The sequence below is a fragment of the Cannabis sativa genome, chromosome 5, assembly GCF_029168945.1.
Source record: "Cannabis sativa cultivar Pink pepper isolate KNU-18-1 chromosome 5, ASM2916894v1, whole genome shotgun sequence".
Lineage (NCBI taxonomy): Eukaryota > Viridiplantae > Streptophyta > Magnoliopsida > Rosales > Cannabaceae > Cannabis > Cannabis sativa.
In genome coordinates this window covers 71,401,460-71,422,315 of record NC_083605.1, presented here as the reverse complement: position 1 = coordinate 71,422,315, position 20,856 = coordinate 71,401,460, and the positions used below count along the sequence as shown (strand labels likewise).

The 20,856-nt window shown below is 30.6% G+C and overlaps 1 protein-coding gene and 1 non-coding gene across 3 annotated transcripts; one reads left to right on the top strand and one right to left on the bottom strand.

Moving 5' to 3' along the window:
- The first annotated feature begins 11,281 nt into the window (after window positions 1-11,281).
- On the top strand, window positions 11,282-17,093 carry LOC115716093 (SNF2 domain-containing protein CLASSY 4). Of its 2 annotated transcripts, XM_030644806.2 has the most exons (5): window positions 11,282-11,753; window positions 11,862-13,119; window positions 13,880-14,038; window positions 14,782-16,670; window positions 16,763-17,093. In XM_030644806.2, exons 2-4 carry the CDS (start codon window positions 11,884-11,886, stop codon window positions 16,609-16,611), a joined length of 3,225 nt encoding a protein of 1,074 aa, XP_030500666.2. In that variant the 5' UTR covers window positions 11,282-11,753; window positions 11,862-11,883; the 3' UTR covers window positions 16,612-16,670; window positions 16,763-17,093. The 2 variants fall into 2 exon arrangements, with proteins under 2 accessions (XP_030500666.2, XP_030500667.2); XM_030644807.2 differs by having other exon boundaries at window positions 11,282-13,119.
- Window positions 17,094-18,248: 1,155 nt separating this feature from the next.
- Window positions 18,249-18,321, bottom strand: TRNAE-CUC (transfer RNA glutamic acid (anticodon CUC)). Its single transcript has one exon. It is a non-coding gene; the product is annotated as a tRNA-Glu (tRNA).
- Window positions 18,322-20,856: the final 2,535 nt, after the last annotated feature.

The following is a 20,856-nucleotide window of genomic DNA, read 5'->3' as shown; positions in this document are numbered from 1 at the left end:
TGGAAATAACAATCAAGATTCTCTATAATATAACTTACTGGTAATCTTAAGGACGTAATAAAATATTGATTTACGTGAATAAATACAACCAGTGAAGTATGTTAGAATCTAATTGGTTAACTATATTTTCAGATGGTCAATTCATCTTAAAATATGTATGAATATAATTTTTAGTATCTTAAAGATACCTCATCACTTTGTATGAAAAATAAAGTGGTCTTAACTTTAGTTATTCTGATACTACTTAACGATCCTGAAACAAATGTAATGCAAAGTCTTATTCAGACTCTTAGGCATACATTAGGCTTCTAAAATAGAAGCAAATGAATGTACTTAATTTATTCTCATTCCAGACCATTTTTCAAATGCTGGTTCGAGTTGAATTTATCACACTTAAAGATAAAAGTTATATCAGATGAATAATACATAATTTTATTTAATCAGAGATGTTGTGGCTACTCTCTAATTAATTAAAATTATATATATTATTTATATTTCTTATCTCAAAATAATAATTTGAGATATGAATTATTTCAACTTATATAGAAAACTTTTATCATCATTTGCAAGTAACATATTGTCTACGTATAAAACAAATATTACTCTCACTAACCTTCTGGTATATAATTATTTCCATAATTCTCTTTTCAAACCTAAAGGAAAAGATGATATAATACCAATTTGTGAGATGTTTGTTTTAATCTATAGGTAGACATCTTAAGCTTGCATATGTTCACCACTATTAGAGAAAAATCTTTATGGCAGCTGTATACCTTCTTCTCTAGTTCACTGTTTGGAATTGATTAATGAATTGAAACAAGCAACAAATGCCAAGGTCTATAATAGAATCTTTTATAAAAACAAGTGAGAATGTAAATCTCATTTGTTATTGATTCTTAGTTCAAAATGAATTTCTTAGCAATGAATTTCTTTTATATCTTTATGTTTCTCAATGTTGCCTAATGAATATTATTGGTGAAAAAACCTATGCTTAATTAATGTTCTCCACCCCATTAGACAACTTTACTAAAGATAAACTTTATTGCTATTTAAGATATTCATTTCTTCATTCATGGCATATTGTACTACAACTTCAATTCTTTATCATTCTATAATTTAATTTGTGTCTCAAATTAATATTGTAGTTGAACTCTTATTGTACAAAATGTAATCACTAGAAAACATTGATCTTACTGTTCTAATAAGTCATCTTAAGGATGGACCAACAAACTCTTAAAAGAGCAAATGGTTCAATAACATGTTATTTTAGAAATTGTAAGCAATTACTAAATAACATAACTTATTAGAATTTTACCAATGACTTGTATATTATTAATGATTAGTTATGAATTCTCAATAACCATTAATCTTAAGGGATGTTGTGAATCATAATTAATCTAACACTTGAGGTGGAAGTTTTAGAAAATATGAATGATCTTTCTCAGAAACTAGGTTCCTAGATTGATCACTCCCACTGATCAAGTCAATTCTTAATTCCACAATTCTAGTGTTGTGAGATGGATAATAAAATATGTAACCCTTAAACCTTATAGATTTTCAAATGAAATATGCTCATTTATGGTTTAGGGCCCAGATCTTTTCTTTGACAATTGTACTCTAACTATATATGGGTATTTATAAAATGTGTACATGTCATCAAGTCGGTTTTCAACCTTATCACAACTCAAAATATGTTTGAGAAATAACTTTGGTTAGAACACGATTCGATATGTACAAAATTGTCGAGTATCAATAGACAAAGATTTAGGAAAGATTGGAGTTTGCTATGTAGGCTCCACCCCATGTCCAAAAATGCTTAGTTTCTTAAATCTGTTACACACTATAATTTAGGTGTACCAAGCATATGTATCGGGCAATGAACCCATACTTTTAAAGAAACTTTGCAAATAAACTGGGAGTTTATCCATACTCACGAATTTTAATGTAGTATTCTCCATTTTATATTTGATCTCACTATCTTAATATGCAAAATGCACCATTTCTCTACTTAAGATTTAAATGTCTTTGAAACATATAAATCTATACTTTTGTAGAAAAATAATTTATGTGAGTAATCGTTAAAAAAGAGATGCAAAATTTGAGTCCATGTCTTCAAAATTAATTGACTTGTATGATTTCTAATATGATAGAATTCTAATATGCACCGATTTTAACTTGTTGGAATACATATTCTTAATGAATTTCACACAAGTTCTAAATAAAGTTAGTAAAATCAAGTGTAATGAATATCCCCACCATTTACTAACATTTATTCTATTCATGGATATAAGTTCCATAATTTTTGGTGCTATAATGTAGAAGAATTCTTATTAATAACACATTTCTTATTGTCAGATTGAACTTGCATATCTTTATGAGTGACATCATTTTATAGTAAAGACCTTTAAATATGTCTAAATCAAGTTTCAAAAGAAGCTTGGAACATAAAGATCTTTGCTAATTTTAAAACAAAGTCACTACTATATTGCTTGTTCCTTAAACTTCTAAATGTGAGAACTTATCTTGTCTGTGGATAAGATTTGCTCACAGTTACTGACTTTCTTAGGTTTATTTGTAAACCTTGGAAGAAATTATGAATGTGGAATAACAATCTAAAATAATCCACTATGTGTTAATAATCACATTAACTATATTAGAATGAATTCATACACAATAAATTAAAATTTATTGGTGATAATTAAGTGTGATTTATTTTTCTTAATTATACAGTAAAAACTGTACATTTTAGATTAAGTTATCAGAGTAAATTTTTGGAAATTTCTACTGGTATGGAAGAAATTTATGAATAGTGATGTAATAAAATTACATATAAAGTTTTGAGGTTTAAATGAATCATGTTTTTACCAATGAATAAACATGCTTAAATATGAAATCTTATTAAACAAAAATTGCCTGTGGGCTAAATTTTTAATTTAATAAGATTAGATTTAGATGTAGATTATGATAGATTTACACAATTTATGAAAAACTTAAAGTTTAATATTTCTATCTCAATGAAATGTATGAAACACTTAATTACTTATAAATGTTTCAAAATTTTATACTTTATGATAAAATTATTAAATTAAATCTACATAATTTCCTGTGGGATAAATTAAGAGAATTTAATTTAACATTAATCATGTGAATATAATAAAATCCCTGTAGGGTAAGATTATTATGTTCACATAATTCATGTCCATTATGTGATCTTAATCCACTTAATATATATAATTTTATATGATTAAGGATGCTGTGGCTACTCCCTAATTATTTAAAATTATGTGGTTCACTAGACACCAAAGTATAAACTGAAGATTAAAATTTTACTAAATCCAAAATTGCCTGTGGGCTAAATTTTAAATTTAATAAAATTAGATAAACTTTATGATAGATTTAATTAAACAATTAGTTTTGGAAAATGAAGGTTTATTATCTATCTTTAATTAAATTTGTGATAACACTATTAAATTAAATCCCCATAACTCCCTGTGGGGTAAATTAAGAGAATTTAATTTAACATATTATCCTAATTAATTATACAAATATAATAAAATCCCTGTGGGGTAAAATTATTATACTTATATAATTAATTACAAGTTATGTCCATTAAGGTGAATTTTAATTAATATATAATTTTATACAAATAAGGATGATGTGGCTACTCCCTAATTATATAAAATTATATTTCACTTTGACATTAGGTATTGGGCTCTACCTAAAAGTAATTTCGTTATTAACATAGTAGACAATCACTGAGATTAATGCTCCTAGTGTGGTCGTCCGAAGATCATTAAAAACCGTTCTAGATATGAGCATTTGTCCCAAATTCATGTTTTCTTATGTCAAACCACAAAATTACTTACATTTTATTCATATTTTATTCATTTTAGGAAGTTTTATGAATATTTTATGAAGTTTTATGAAACTTAATGTGCTATATAAAATATTCAACCTATCTTAATGTTTGAATATTTCTAAATATATCTAGCACTATAAAAGGAATTTATGTATAGCATTTAAATCATACAAATCTAAATTAATTGCATTAAACATAAATTTGCCAAATAAATACAAATTAATACAATTATTGTATGATAATAAATTAAATACTTAATTCCATAATATATAATTAATTATGCATTTATGACCATATAATATCTTAAATATTTATACTAATAATTAATTTGTATAAATAAGGTAATTATACAAATTAGTACAATTAATTATATGGAATTAATTAAATGCAAAATTAAAGACTATACTTAATGGCAGATTTTTCAAATTTTATTAATTTAAACAATAAATTACATAAATTTGGTAATAAATAATTAAATGCACAATTATACAAATTGCACAATTATTACATGCCTAAATAAATCATGTAATTAATTACCATATTAAAACAAATTTTCATTTTCAGTTTATACTAAATAACATATTAATTCTAAATATATGTATTAAATTAAAAATGGAAATTAATGAATGTAATTTATTGACTAAATTAACAATAGGAGAATAATTTATATTTCCAAATAAATAAAAAATATATAAAAAAAAAAATTGAAATTTTTTCTTTTTTTTTTTTTTCTTTTTTTTTTTTTGAAAAATACACTGCCATAAACGACATGATAAAATTTCCTTAAACTTCCAAAAATCATGAAATCAATTCCAAATGAATCTAAATGCAAAAATTAAGACATTCATATAGATTTTATGCATCGAAAATACATAAAACAAAGACTTTAAAAATCACCAAAATTTTCTGAAAAATAATTTTGAGATTTCTTTGTTTTTTCAAAGTGGATTTTCATGCTTAGAACAATCTATATTAATATATGAATGTATTAATACATATACAATATATATATATAAATATATATACATATATATACAGAAAAATAAAAATACTGTATGTATATATATAAACATGAAATGTATATATGTATATATTTGTATATAGCATTTAGATATATAAATAATATATATATATATACAACATATATACGTAATGAAATGAAGAAAAATATATATATATATGTATATGAATATATATATATATATGAACTGAATGAATAAACAAGTATATATGAATGAAAATATATATGTATATATATAATTTGATTGAATGAATATGAATATATAAATATATACACAAACGAAAATAAATATATATATCAACACTGAATTAAATATATATATATATATAAACACTGTATATACGAGTATATATATATATATATGAAACTCAAACTAAAATCAAGGCAGAGATAAAAACCGCTCTGATACCAACTGTTAGACATTTATCTGTATAATATAATATATATGTATGTGTATATAACATGCGGAATAAATAAACATATACACTATATGAATATAAGGATCGAAATACCTCCAGCCATTGAATCTTGAGCTTCAAACCCACATAAGCTTTGATCTGCAAAGGAAATTGACTACCATGGGTAATCGGGCTTCCTCGCTCTCTCAACTCTCTTTAGATGGAATTTGTTGTTATGAACAGAATGAGTGAGAAGCTCGGGGGACCGATACCCTATATTTATAAAAGTGAGATACTCCATCAAGATTCGTGCCACATTAATTGTCGAATATTTTCGACAATTAATTCAGAAATCAAATCAGGTAATGAATATAGAAATCTGACCATATATAGAATATTACATAATTGATTTTGTCCAGATTCAATGAATATAAAATATTCATTTAACAGAAAATCAATTATTTATTTATTTCCTTAAATAGAAAATCATTTCCTTAATTAGAAAATAATTTCCAGAAATAAAATATTCTAATATTTACACTGTGTAATTACTAAAAACTTTCTATATTAAACATTAGCTATTAGGGAAATTACTCCATGTACTATTTTTTTAACTTTTTTTTTTCTTTTCAAATTTACGGTTTGGGTTTCTAAAGTGGTTGTAGCACTAGTTGCAATAGGGGTTCCTATACGATTTTTTGTTGCAATTTAGGTTGCAGCGTTAGTTGCAATAGAGATTTCTATATAGAATTTCGTAAAAATGGAAAAAAAAAATATATTTTGAAGTGTAAAAATAAAGAAGCCTCTAAAAAATATTATTTTCCCATATAATTATTAACTATTTTGCCAAACAAGATATTAGGAATTCATATGTAATTACCACCTCATATCCAAACACACCTTGTATTTTAAAATATAATATACCCTACCTGTAATTACACAATTTCTTCCAAACATACAGATAAATATTATTTTGAATTTTGTATTTTACAAAAAATTATTAATTGAACTTTCTAATTAAATTATTTTTTTAACCTCAATTTTAACTTTTAGTATTAAAATAATATTTTTTGGAATGATAAATAATAAAAAATTATTTTTTAATGAGATTTCTAGATTCTCCAAAAAAGTCTTTTAAAAAACTATTTTTTTTATTATTTTTTAGAAAATAAAAATTTTCATTAATAGATAAATCGGACAAAATTCATTACAAGAACATATAATTTATAAAGCAAAATCAACAATAATATTATGCATAACAAGGAAACAAAATCCTAACAGTAACCTCAACGAAATATCCAATAAACCACTAACAATCAAGCATAAAAAAAGTGTGAAGCAAAATGAATTTTTAACTCAAATGAACATCTGATAAATTATACCTATCAATAATAATCACCTCGTGATCTTTCAATAAAAACTGAGACATAACACTATTATTGACACATGAAATAAGAGAAATAATCAACAACCAACTAAGCACCCAAAAACAAGAAAATTGGATACCACATAACACAAGGCCAATAGATAAATCTAGCAGATAAAGAGACATATATCAACCTTGCTAAAGTAAATTGATCCATACAATAAAATACCGATGCACCAATTGAGAACAAGACCCGCTCCAACCGCTAGAATAATAAAAAAACTCTACTAATCCAGTAAATCAGTGACAAATCACCATTACTATGAAATAAAATTAACATAAAATAACATTAAAATTAAAACAATTGAAACTAGACACAAAAATAGACAAACCAATAACGAATCAACCCAAAACAATCACCAATCTCCACCGAACTCACAAACCAAGAAGATGATAGTGAACTTTTGCCACAGATTTGTGCCCACTGACCAACACCACACGCGACATCCCTGGACCCCGACAATCCAGGACCCAATACCAGCCAAACCCCCTGCCAAAATCTAGAACCATCCCGACCCACAGCCTCTCACAACCTCCACAACACCAAACAAGAGCTAAGACACTACTGCCCAACAACTCCATACGAGATCAGAGATCACACCCAAACCAACGACAACTAGAGGAAGACTAGGAGAGAAGAAAGACAACGAGAGGAGAATCAATTCGTGAAGCCCACCCCAGGAGGGGCCAGCAGCCTGGCTGGACTGAGAGATCAAATAAGAACTTTAAGGAATAATAATTAATTAACAACTTATATTTTATGTAATTTTATAGTTAAATCTATGTAGTCCACGTGTCTCTCTTATTTTTGGGTTTTTTTTTTTATTTACATAGTACAGAATTCAAGAATGCAAGAAATAAATGAAGATTTTCTCTCTAGGTGATCACTTGAAAGATTGGTCATCCGCCGCACGGTAATTTCTTCCCCTATTTATAGGATTTTTAAAGTGACAGTTATTCCTTTTGGTCTTATCTTGATAACTGCTCCTAAAATATGGATAATCCCCACATTTCATTTTATTTACAACATGTGATAAATTACATAACTGCTTAAAATCCGTCTTTTGTCATTATCTACAAAAACAGTTATTTTAACGAGAAGCTCATCTATTTCATGTTGCTCGCAATTGACTTTGATTATTCTTCGTGTGCATTTCTTAAGTGCTTCTCATGAAGGGTTTGTATCGTGATCCACATAATCTAGCTTATCTTATATATTTTCTCTGTCATACATTTATTTTGTACTCAATTATTCTTAAAATGACTGTTATATATATGTTATTTGACCTGACTTGTCTTTTATTTTACAATTAATTAGGGCTGAACATCGGGCGGGTTTACCGGGTTTTGGGTTCGCGGGTTTCGGGTTCAAAAAATTGAAACCGAACCCGGACCCGAATAGGGCACGGGTTGGCGGGTCACGGGTTGGCGGGTTTCGGTTGGTCGGGTTTAGCGGGTTGGCGGGTTGACCCGGTCAACTCAGTCAACTCGATCAACTCTTTAAAAAAATTAATTTTTTATTCAAATAATTATATTTTTTTTTATTTTTTTATTTATTAAATTAAGCATATATAATATAACAATTTGTTCATAGTATCTACTATTGAAGAAAAAATGCATTAATCAATCCAACCAACAAACAAACAACCTATCTATCAAAGATTCAAATCAAACTTCATATTCATGTTCATGAATCATGATAAAAGTAAAAACTAAAATATTTCAAAATACATCCATATCTAATATCCATAGTCCATAAAAATCTAAAGTCCATATTATATATATAAAAAGAGTAATAAAAAAATATATATAATATATTTATAAACGGGTTGGCGGGCGGGTTCGCGGGTTCAACCCGAAACCCGATACCCCTAAAATCTCAACCCGCCAACCCACCCGAAGGGTACCGGGTTGAACCCAACCCGCCCGAAACTTTTTTTATTTTTTTTTTTGTGGGTTCACCAGTTCGGGTTCGGGCGGGTTGCTCGGGTTCGGGTCAAACCCGCTCAAAATGTTCAGCCCTACAATTAATATTTTGACTCATCCTTAATATTCGTAAGGTAATACCTTTAATATTTAACTGTTAATAGTATTTTTTGAAGTGCTTTAAATATTGTATTTATATTTTTTTTGGACAAATCCCATTTTATTTTTGAGTTTTTGTTTACTTGTTGTTATCATATTTATTACTTGAAATATGAGTATAATAATAAATAAATAAATATATTTTAAGTAATAAATAATATTTAATAATAGTATGTTTGGTATAAGAGTTTCACTTAGGGAGTTTTAGTCGAGATGAGTTAAAATTAAGAATGTCAAAGGCATTAAACAACTTGAAATTACTTCAAAAATAAACTTAACACTAAAAACATATCATAGATTTGATTTTATATTCCTATCCCAAAAAACTTGAACCCATAACAAATTTTGTATAAATGTAGAGCATAACAAATAAATTTTAAAATAAAAAAATAATTTAAAATAGTGTATTTTTGACTTAATTCCTTAAACATACTATATTTTTACGTCACCTACCTATTGTGAGTCCTATTAATATAATAATTAGAGTAATTTGCGGCAAAACCCCCTCAACTATCAATTTACTTGCAAAAAACCATCCAACCTCATATTTTGGTGGAAAAACCCTCCAAAGTACTGTTCCGTTTACATTTTAAGGTGCCGTCTGTCCAGCTCCTAATTTTGCCCACGTGGCAATGACAAGTCACTAAAAAATTATCCTATGTGGCCATATTTTACAAAATAAAAATAAAACTTTAAGAGTAATTTGCGGCAAAACTCCCCCAACTATCAATTTACTTGCAAAAAACCATCCAAAAAACTTTAAGGTTGGATGGTTTTTTGCAAGTAAATTGATAGTTGAGGGAGTTTTGCCGCAAATTACTCTTAAATTTTTTGTTTTTATTTTAATTTTTATTTTTTAAAATATGGCCACGTAGGATAATTTTTTATTGACCTGTCATTGCCACGTGGGCAAAATTAGGACTTAACGAAGCTGAATAGACGGCACCTTAAAAATGTAAACGAAACAGTACTTTGGAGGGTTTTCCCACCAAAATATGAGGTTGGATGGTTTTTTTGCAAGTAAATTGATAGTTGAGGGGGTTTTGCCGCAAATTACTCTAATAATTATAATAATATATGGACTATAATTTTTCTATTTTCTCCTTTGAGAGCTATTTATTGTCTAAAGGTTATTTAAGCTATAAGTGAGAGTCAAGACTGTTTATATTATTTTATTGGGTCCCTATTTTATTTTACATGAAGAAAATAAAGTGACTTATTCTTTGATAAAACTTAATTAAAGAGAATAATTATTTTTATTTAACTAATGAATAATTATATTGCTCCCATCCTCATTCCTATTAAGTATTTTAATCTCCATCTCTATTTATTTTCTATCGGAAAGAAGACGGGAAATCTCTTAATATAAAAATAAAAAAAAGAATTACTCTATATACTATTCTTTATTTTTTTTTTCAAATTTACGGTTTGAATTATTTAAGTAGTTTCTACGCGGATTGCTATGTAGATGTTACACACTTTAGTAATTACACTATATTTTAAATGCAAGGTATATTTGGATATGAGGTGGTAATTACATATGAATTCTTAATATCTTGTTTGACAAAATAGTTAGTAATTACATGAGAAAATAATATTTTTTAGTAGCTAATGTTTATTATGGAAAGTTTTTAATAATTACACAGTGTAATTACATTCAATTCTCATGGGGGCCATGAGAATTTAAGAGTATAAATTACTTCCAATTACACAATTACAGTGTAATTACATGGTCAGACAAACATGTCAAATTGTGTAATTACTTCTAATTACATACAAATCTAATTAGATTGTAGCTTTCTAAACGCACCCTTAGATTACTCCATTTGTTACTATGTGAATTTTTGTGAAAATACAAAAAAAAAATATTTTAAAATATAAAAATAAAAAAATCCCAAAATAAATTTTATTTTAAAATTTTAAATAAACAAAAATATTAACTTACATAAAAAAAAATAAAATACTATACATTATTTATTATTCAATATTCTAATTATACAAAATAGAAAGTGTCAACTCCATTCCCACTTCATTTACACTAATGATATATGGCTCATCATGAAAAAATGTGCATAAAATTAATTAACAATAGGAAAAGTAGTTCATTTATGATACTAACTCGGGAATACATTCATTTAGTGAATTGTGTTTTCATGAAAAACATATTTGGTACCCTGTATTTTCAATAATACTTAATTGGTATCTCATATTTTTAAATTGTACATATTTAGTACCTAAAGTAAAATTTAATCAATACAGTTTTAATTTAACCAAACAAATCTCAGTTATATGTTATCAAATAATTAAATTTAAATTTAAAATTAATAAAATTTTAAACGGTTTGTATTGATAAAATTTTATTAAAAAAATTTAAATTTAGAGTATCAAATAAGTATGATTTTAAATTACAAGATGCTAAATAAGCATTATTAAAAATACACAAATCCCAAACTTATATATAGATAAAATATTGGATAGCAAATATGTAGATACTCTACTAACTCCAATAATAATAGAGTATACTTGATATGGGTTGAGGTCGAGGAGAAACTCACTTAAATTTTTTTTTTAAAAAAAAGACCAATTAGGCATGAGGTAAAAGTAAGAGTGATACCATTTTTTTTTTATTTATTTTTTCAATAATAAAAAAAGTCCTATTACTTTTGGTAGAATAAATTAAATATAATAAATTAAAATCAATTCTTATAATTCCATTATTATTAGGCAGTGACTTTCGATTTCTTGTTTTGACTGTTGTAATGGTTTTTTCATATAAAAGGAAAACTAAACGACAGACCATATGATTCCCATATCCCCCCATATACTCTCTCTTCCCTTTTCTCCAGTATATCTACGCATGCACAAACTTCGCGCGCGCTTCTCTCCTCCGCCATTGTCGTCTTCTGCAAAACCTTCCTTTCAAAAACATCAAAGAACCCTCTTTTTTTCATCTACTCTCATTGGGTTGGGTTTGCTCTCTTCTGTCTCTTGTCAATTTGGATTTTTATGTTCTGTTACTCTTTTGTTACGCTGATTTTGGTTTTTTTTTTCTGGGTTTTGATCGATTGGCAGAAAGTTTTAATCTTGGTCGAATATGGATTACTCTAATCCCGTTTGTAGAAGAACAAGGTCGAAAACAGAAGAGTTCTTCAGAAGCTTGTCAAAGCCGAGGAGAAGGGAAACGACGCCCACTGAAGTACAGATTAAAGTTGAGAATGAAGATTTTGGTAATGATTCTGTGGCTGTCTTTGTTGATAAAGAGAATAACTTGGGATTTGGATTTGAATCGAGAAAGGTTGGTTCTCAGTCTCAGTCTCAGTCTCAGGCTAATAATTCTATGGGGATGAATGGAACTAGAGATAACCCTTTATGCATTGATGAAGACGATGAAGATGAGGACTTAATGAACAACATTGATGAAGATAAATGTAGCAGTGACAGTGAGTTTTTGCTTTCATCTGAGGACTTTGATCACGATGATGATGACAGTGAGGACAGTTCGGACTGCTCGTACGACATTTATGAGGATAGAGAAGAGCGGCATTGTCGTAAAAGGAGGGATTTTGAGATGAACGGTGAGGGTGGAGAATCGTGTTCTGGTGTTTGGAGAAAGAGTGGGTCAGGGAAAACAAATGGTGGGTTTTTTAGGAAAAGATATGGTGAGTTTACAGGTGTGAGGGAAAGTAGTGATCGGTTTGGTGGTGGTGAATTCAGTGGGAGAAAAGAGAAAGGGCCAAGTCCAGAGATTTGGGTTAATGGGGGTGTAGATGATGAGGGGAATGTGGGTGAACCTGCTCATAAGAGATTTTCTCAAGCTAAAAGAGCTAGGTTGGTTTCACACTCAAAATCAAATCGTGTAATAGTCAAGGATGGAGATGGAACTGCAAGTCAACCTTTTTGCATTGACCAGGATAATGATGATGGTGGTGTTGGTGCTGGTGAACTTGAATTTGAACTTGAAGAAGGAAATCAAGAACCAGAACTTTTTACTGATGAACTGTTTACTGACCAGATAGAGAAGGTGGTGAGGAAGAGATTAAAATCTGACAAGACTAGAGAAAAGAAGCTCGATGTGAAGCTTGACGTGGCTAGGATTCTTTTGGACTCCATTACAGAAGGAACGGCTTTACAAGATCCTAATGAGATTAAGACTCAAGAAAATGATAATCTGAGGCTAAATGAAGAAAGGATTTGTAGGAAGTTCTTCTTTGGAGAGGAGACTAAGCAAGTAGAGAAGTCAGCTGAGGAGCTTGAGTTGGAGAAACTTTGGGATGAAATGAACCTGGCTGTAGCTGCTGGTGAGATTGGTTCATTGCCTGTTGATGATATGGTACGTTCTTTTGTTTTTACTGAATTTCATCATAAGAACAAGAATTTTCTTATTTGATTAGTTTAGTAATTTTGTTCATGTCTATTGAAGCAAAGGAGTTAGTTGACTTTGATAGAGTTATGAAAGCCTATTCTCAAAACCACCAGATTATTCAGATTCAACATTTTTTGGGTTGTGCATGTTTTCCTTTTTTGAGACCATACAACAGAAACAAGTTTGAGTTTGAATTTGAAACCTCCACTCTTCTGGCCTAATTTATGATTAGTCATGTTTTCCTTACTCCTAACATTTTCCATACCAACATGTCTCTCATCAATCTTATGTGACAACCTCAAATGACCCACTATTCTTTCACCTACAACAATGAATGGCAGTCATTCTCCATCTATGAAAACTTTTAGGATTAGTAGCAAACTTGTAGTTGTTTGTAGAGATCTTTTCTTTTTGAATAACTATTGAAGTGGCATCATAACACTTAATGTGAAGATACCGATTTTAAGTACTTAAAAACTTACCATTCTACTATTCTTGAAAATTTGAAGTATATGTATTGCTGCATTTATGAGAAACTTGTACACCTTGAATATTTATGGTTGTCTCTGAAAAACAAACTAGAGTTCAAAAGCATTCATTCTCAATTTCGCTTGTTCTCAAATTCTTGCCTTCTCTCTGTTATCTAGTTTTATTGAGTTTGTCCAAAAAGAGGGGTGTTTTTTCTTCAAATTAAGTGTTTACTGAACTTCGATAGTTTGATGTTCAGGTTGAAGATGAAGATGAAGATGTTCTTTCGAGTGAAAGGGATGTGGAATCCCTTTGTAATCACGGCAGACATCAGCTGATTTATGATGAGCAAATTGGATATGTATGCTCTCGCTGTTTGCATGTCCAAGTGGAGATCCAGCATATTATGCCACCTTTTGTAAGTCTAGTAGGACTGTTTATGGTATTCTTGTTGGTCATGTATGTATATTGAGTGATCTTATCATTAAGGGTAGATTCATTGTTCAAATGTTTAATTTTGTACAAATGTATATGTAAATTTTTTTTGTTAAACCTTGCTCTATGTGCTTGTGTTTCCTGTTAAAGTGAGAACTAATCTCAACAATGATCTTCCAGTTGGACGTTATATGAGTTAATGTTTATATATATATTACTTGGTAGCCATAATATAGTTGTCATTGTGATTTGTTGGATAAGACGTATGTTGCTGGATCTGTTTTCTATGTAGCTCTTCATCATGTTGTTTTACATCATCATGTGTAGTATTTTTAGATATATGAAGTGATACTAGATAATTATTTTCTCATTTTGGTATATAAATGTTGGGGATTTAACTTGATAATACTTCTTTTAAGGGAGGATGATTGTTGCAAATTTATAGTATGTGCTGAAATAAACATTTTAGATGATAGTGTATATATATGTATGTATCTCTAAACCAGTCAAAGATTGAAGTTTAAAGAAAGACCTCATAACAATCATGGATCTGAATAAATGGTTTTGTTAAATTTTTCAGCTTTGTAACTTGAATTAGTTATGGCATAGACTTGGTTTTTACATTTTAGGCCAACTACCTCTTTTATTATATGTGCTAATGAACTTACTAGCATTAGATTGAATTTTTAGATTTTCTGACTCAATTATATTGTCTCTGCAATTCAGGAAAGAAATCCATGGGGACAATCTGAATTTAGAGACCTTGGCTTCAAAAACAGCTCTGTCTTTGATAAACTCGGGGAGCAAGATTATAATTGTGGTTCACTCTCTGGCAATGGCTTCCCTGAACATGCTGATACAGTTTGGGATTTCATTCCTGGTATCAAAGATACCATGTATCCGCATCAGCAAGAAGGCTTTGAGTTTATTTGGACAAAAATAGCTGGTGGAATTCGCGCTGATGATCTTAAAGGGAGGAACATGGAGAGCTCCAGTGAGGAAGGTTGCATAATATCACATGCTCCTGGAACTGGAAAAACCCGCCTCACCATTGTCTTCTTGCAGTCGTATTTGAAACTGTACCCCATGTGCTTCCCAGTCATTATAGCTCCTTGCAGCATGCTCCTTACCTGGGAAGAAGAGTTTCGGAAGTGGAAGGTTGATATACCATTTCACAATTATAACTCAACAGATTTATCAGGTAAAGAAGATGAGGTAGCTGCTCGGTTACTACTGAGAGGGGGTGTTCGCCATGACCCTGAGGCTGTTCGGGCAGTGAAATTGAGATCTTGGGCAAAGGGTGGTGCCATATTAGGCATCACTTACAGTCTCTTTGCACAACGTGTTAGAAGAGCAAATGACGACAAGGCTAAGCAGTCTGCCAAAATCCTTGTTGACAGACCTAATCTAGTGGTGCTCGATGAGGGACACACTCCCCGAAATGATCAAACCCGCATGTGGAAAGCATTGTCGCGCCTTAAAACAAGGAAGCGCATTGTTCTTTCGGGAACTGTTTTCCAAAACAACCTAAGCGAACTGTATAACACGTTCTGCCTGGTGATGCCGAGGTTTGAAGAGGGAGAGCCTTCGACAATGGACAATAGGGACAAAGAAGCTAAAAAAGCTTGGAATGCACTGACAAAATCCGTTGAAAGAATGGAATACGTCAGCCCAGAGTTAAGAGCATTGGTACAATCTTATGCCCATGTACATGAAGGCAATGTCCTTGATAGCCTTCCTGGGTTTAAGGTCTCTATGGTGATATTGGAGCCATCTACATTGCAGAAGAACCTACTTAAGGTAATTCATGAAAGGAGAAAGAACCAATTTGAATTCGAATTTGGAGTCTCCATGGTCTCTGTCCATCCTTCACTGTTCCTTAAGATTAAATTTGAGGCACTGACAGCACCAACAACTGACAAGGACGAGTTAAAAAGACTGAGGCTGAATTACCATGCTGGTGTAAAGACCAAATTTCTAGTAGAACTGATTCGGCTTTGTGAATCTATAAATGAGAAAGTACTGGTGTTCAGCCAATACATTTCGCCATTGCGGTTAGTGAAGAAACAACTGGAATCCCATTTCAGCTGGAGTGAAAAGGCTGAGATTTCCTATATCGATGGGAAAATGGATTTTAAGCTGCGACAGTCCATAATCAACGTCTTCAACAATCCTTCCAGCAATGTGAGGGTATTGCTTGCTTCACTTAGAACCTGTTCTGAAGGAATCAACCTTGTTGGGGCTTCAAGGGTTGTTTTGCTTGACATTCATTGGAACCCTTCTGTTGAGTGGCAAGCAATTTCACGTGCATATAGAATTGGACAGAAGAAAATTGTGTACATATACAGACTCTTTACACATGGGACAATGGAAAGGGAAAAGTACTCTCGCCAAGATGAGAAGCACAAAATGTCTAAACTTGTATTTTCCAAATCAAGCTGTCACAGTAATCCTCCCAAAACCAAAGTCAGAGAAGATAGAATTTTGGAAGAGATGGTCCAACATGAAAAACTGAAGGATATGTTTGTGGATATCGTTTCTGAAAGAGAGAAGTAGTGAATTTGGAGAATGCAGCCAGTGGCATTCCCAGATATCTGATTCGAAAGCTTCTTAAGGTATGTGTGGTTTCTTATTCATTACTTTTCTACATTTTTTCATTACTGCCTTGTCTTTGAAAACCATTTATTGTTTGGTTTGTGCATTTCAGATATTGATCTGTGAAACTTGGTCACACCAATCCTTTTGACTTTTTGAGGGCTCAAGTGTTAGGTAATCTAACTTTCATACTTGGATATAGCCATAATATAGGTATCTCTTTTTTTGAGTAAATACTACAGGAACTGTTTGCAAGAAAATAAAATGAAAATATTACAGCAAATATAAAAGTGAGATTGATACCACCCTAGAATTGTAAATTTCAGGTGGTTCTTAAGATGCCATTTTATTCATATCTTTTGTTTATGAACAGAAACAATTGTTTTTTTGGAAAACTCTTTCATTCTCAAAGAAAGTAATGAGAAGTTACTTACAATTGCTAGCACTTTACATTTTGCATTTTGTATCTGTACTGCCAACACTGGAGGAAATCAGTATACTGGTTATACTAATAGTCAGACAAACTCATATCAGTGCTACAATTGGTAATTGAAGTTTAGGATTTTTAAGCTTATTTTCTAAGAAGATTATTGTTAAACATCAAAAGAAAAAATTAACTAGCTTAAAAGAACAAGTTGAGCCTTTATAATCCCAAATGAACTATATTTACAATTATGTAATGAAGGGGAAGAAATTGAATAGATAACTGCATGTTCTCCAAGTGGCTACTACTGTTCTGGGAAAGGAAGTCTTCTTGGTGCAATTGCTATAATCTGTGGTACAATAGTGTAATAAACTGTGCTGAACTGAAATAATGGCTATGAATATTAATAGAGAAAAGGTTTGATAGTTTGACAGCTTTGTTTTTAGTTGACCCTTGTTTGATATATCATCTTCACTCCTTTCTTTCTACTGTTTTTTCTTCATTCTAACACAACACTCCAACAAACATATCAACTGGCCATTGCTTTAGGTGACACAGTTCTGCATTTTGGGCTCCTTAATTGGGAATAGACGTTTTCTTTCAGAACAAGGCCTCTCTGCATGGCTTTACTATATGCACACTCAAATTTTTTATGAATTATATAATAGAACTCCTGATGGCCTGTCATGTCAAGAGAGTGAGAGAGAGAGTAAAAAATACGTATATATAGGGATATGATTTTGTCCCGTAATTGGACTTTTACGAAATGTATTTCGTGATATACGACAGACGTTAGATGAAGGAGTTATTTGATGTGAGGGAGGGTAATTAGGGTTAAAAAATAGTAACGTACCTTGACATTCATTTAATGTATCCTGAGACCAATCTAATGTATCAAGAAATACATTCCGTGAAAGTACATCACGAGACAAAATTGTATCCCTATATATATTTACTGAAAGATGAAAACTTGAAATGATAAACGCTTGCCTCAACTACACCTCATGATCTTCAGCAAGATGAATACGAAGTAAGCAATATAATAGAACATGTTGATGTTGCTTGTGCATGAGCAGCAAAGTAAGAAAAAAAAATTAGGAAAAATGATATACTTTTGATATAAAATTGCAAAAGTGAGTTATCAAAAAATTATTGTAAAAGTGCCAACAAAAGTTTCCGTTGCCGGGACTTGAACCCGGGTCTCTCGGGTGAGAGCCGAGTATCCTGACCAACTAGACTACAACGGATTTGTTGTTTCAGATCATTAAAACTTATTTATGTCGATAACAAATGTAAAGAGTTTTATAAATTTTTTGTTTCTACTGAAGTAAATAAATAGCATTTTGTCCAGATAAAAGGACACCTGTTGTTTGAAAAAAAAAAAAGTAAAATAAAAGGAATCCTGACAATCTTTATAATTTTTTGGTACACAATATTTGTTACCATGCTGAATACAACTATTTACATTTTATTGTGCTTGTTGGAGGTACTCTCTAGCATCTCTACTTATACTATCTAGACATAATTTTGAGCTAAAAAAGAAAATCAATTTAACTCCAAAAAAAAAAGTTCTAAGTTTATTAGAGAGATACAGAGAGAGAGAAAGACAATTCTTTATTTATGAATTTGATGATTACAAAAAGAATAAAAGAGAGCCTTATATAGGCAAGAGAAGTATCAAATAACTGTAACAAACTTAACTGAATTACCTAACTAAATGAACTAACTATCTTGACAGCCCCTTTCAAGATGAAGTTTAAAATTTTTTTACACCCATTTTGGAAATGATCTCATTGAAATGAGTAGGAAACAGGGGTTTAATGAGTATATCAGCAAGGTTCATTTTTGAGGGAACATGGTTGAGTTTGATGATGCCATTAGTGAGTTTCTTTCGAAAAATGTGGCAGTCAATTTCCACATGTTTCGTCCGTTCATGGAACACTGGATTCTCGGAGATATGTATTGTTGCATTGTTGTCACAAAATAGAAGAGCAGGGAGAGAGATGTCAACTTGAAAATCTTTGAGAAGAGATATTATCCATTGGAGTTCACATGTGACATTGGCCATAGACCTGTATTCTGCTTCAGCAGAGGAACGAGATATTGTTTGCTGTTTTTTTGACTTCCAGGAAATGAGAGAGTCTCCTAGGAAAACACAGTAGCCAGATATAGATCTTATGGTGTCAAGATATGCTCCCCAGTCAGCGTCTGCAAAGGCTTGGAGGGTGAGTTTTGATGGTGCTGAAGCATGAAAAAAAAGGCCTTGACCAGGAGAGTTCTTCAGGTAGTGTAATACTCTGTATGCAGCATATAAGTGAGGTTGTCGAGTTGATTGAGTGTATTAACTGAGTTTGTTGACAGCAAAGGTAATGTTTGTCCGTGTAATTGTGAGATAAGTCAATTTTCCAATGAGACTTCTATATTGTGTTGGATGTTGTAGCAGTGTTCTAGAGTCTTTGTGCAGTTTGATGTTCGGTATCATGGGAGTAGAGGCTAGTTTAGAGCCTAGACAACCTGTTTCTTCGAGAAGTTACAGAGTGAATGGCCTATGAGAAACATATATGCCTTTTAAACAACGAGCTACTTCCAGACCAAGAAAGAAACGAAGGATGCCAAGGTCTTTCAATTTAAAGTGGTGGAATCCTTGCTGAATAAGGTGACTTTTGAAGATGAAGGTTTCGTATGTGTTTTAGGGTGTGTACAATATAAAAGAAAAAAAGTAAGGTGTTGACAGTATTTTTGTTAAAATTTTTGTGTGACTAAAATTGTAAAATGCCCCCAAAATTCAGTATTTTTGTAAAATCTCCTAATTTTAGTCAATGTATTTTTTTATATTAAATGTGGCAACTTGTTAGGACTTAATTAGTCATAATTTTAATTAGGATTTTAAAGTATTTTTAATTAGTTTTAATTGTGTTTTGTACAATTTTATACTTTTGGCTATTAATATTTTCAAGGTTTGCATTAGAGAAAAATAGAGCGAATTTGAAAAAAATATGTGCAAAAAGAATTAATTAAAAAAAGTTTTGTTGATAGAGCACCAAGAAAAATAATCTGAGAAAAAAATAAAAAAAAAACGTTCAGTGCAATTGGACCATCTAATGTTGAAGAATTGGAAAGTGAGGTGTAGCGCCTCAATATTGGATTTCAGCGCTAGGGCGCTCGAACGTAGAAATTTGGCAGCAAGGTCATGGAAACTGTAATTCCTCTCTGCTAAAAAACGGGCTTCAAGCGCCGCGGAAATACCCTATAGTACTGCAACCCGCTATGGAAAAATCATAATGGGGTTTGCATGCCTAGAAGACACGGGTCGTGACACTCCAAGATCTTATAGTGTTGCGGCCTGCCTATTTTAAACTATAAAAAAATAGGTTTTTTTAGCTATATAAAGACCCCTTTTTCAACACATTAAAATATGCGATTAACGAGTACAAAATGTGAGGTAGAAGACGACTCTGGAGACTTTCAACATTATTTTTTCGAAGAGTTCTTTTTTTTTTTCTATTTTTCTTATGCTCTTAATCAATTGTTATGCGATGTTTACAATAACTATAAGTAGCTAGGCTTTTAAATAAGGTTATTAATAGAGATTGTCTTACACTTTATTTTAGTTTGATATTATTTATTCTTCCTCAATTTTGTATGTGCATCTATTTCATTCGTACTTAATTTCTTTTAATTGCCTAACCATCAATTAACTGTTTATGATATCGATACAAAATTTGAGAAGTGAGCATTGGTTATACTATAGTGAAATCGACGTAGTTTTTGATATAGGACAA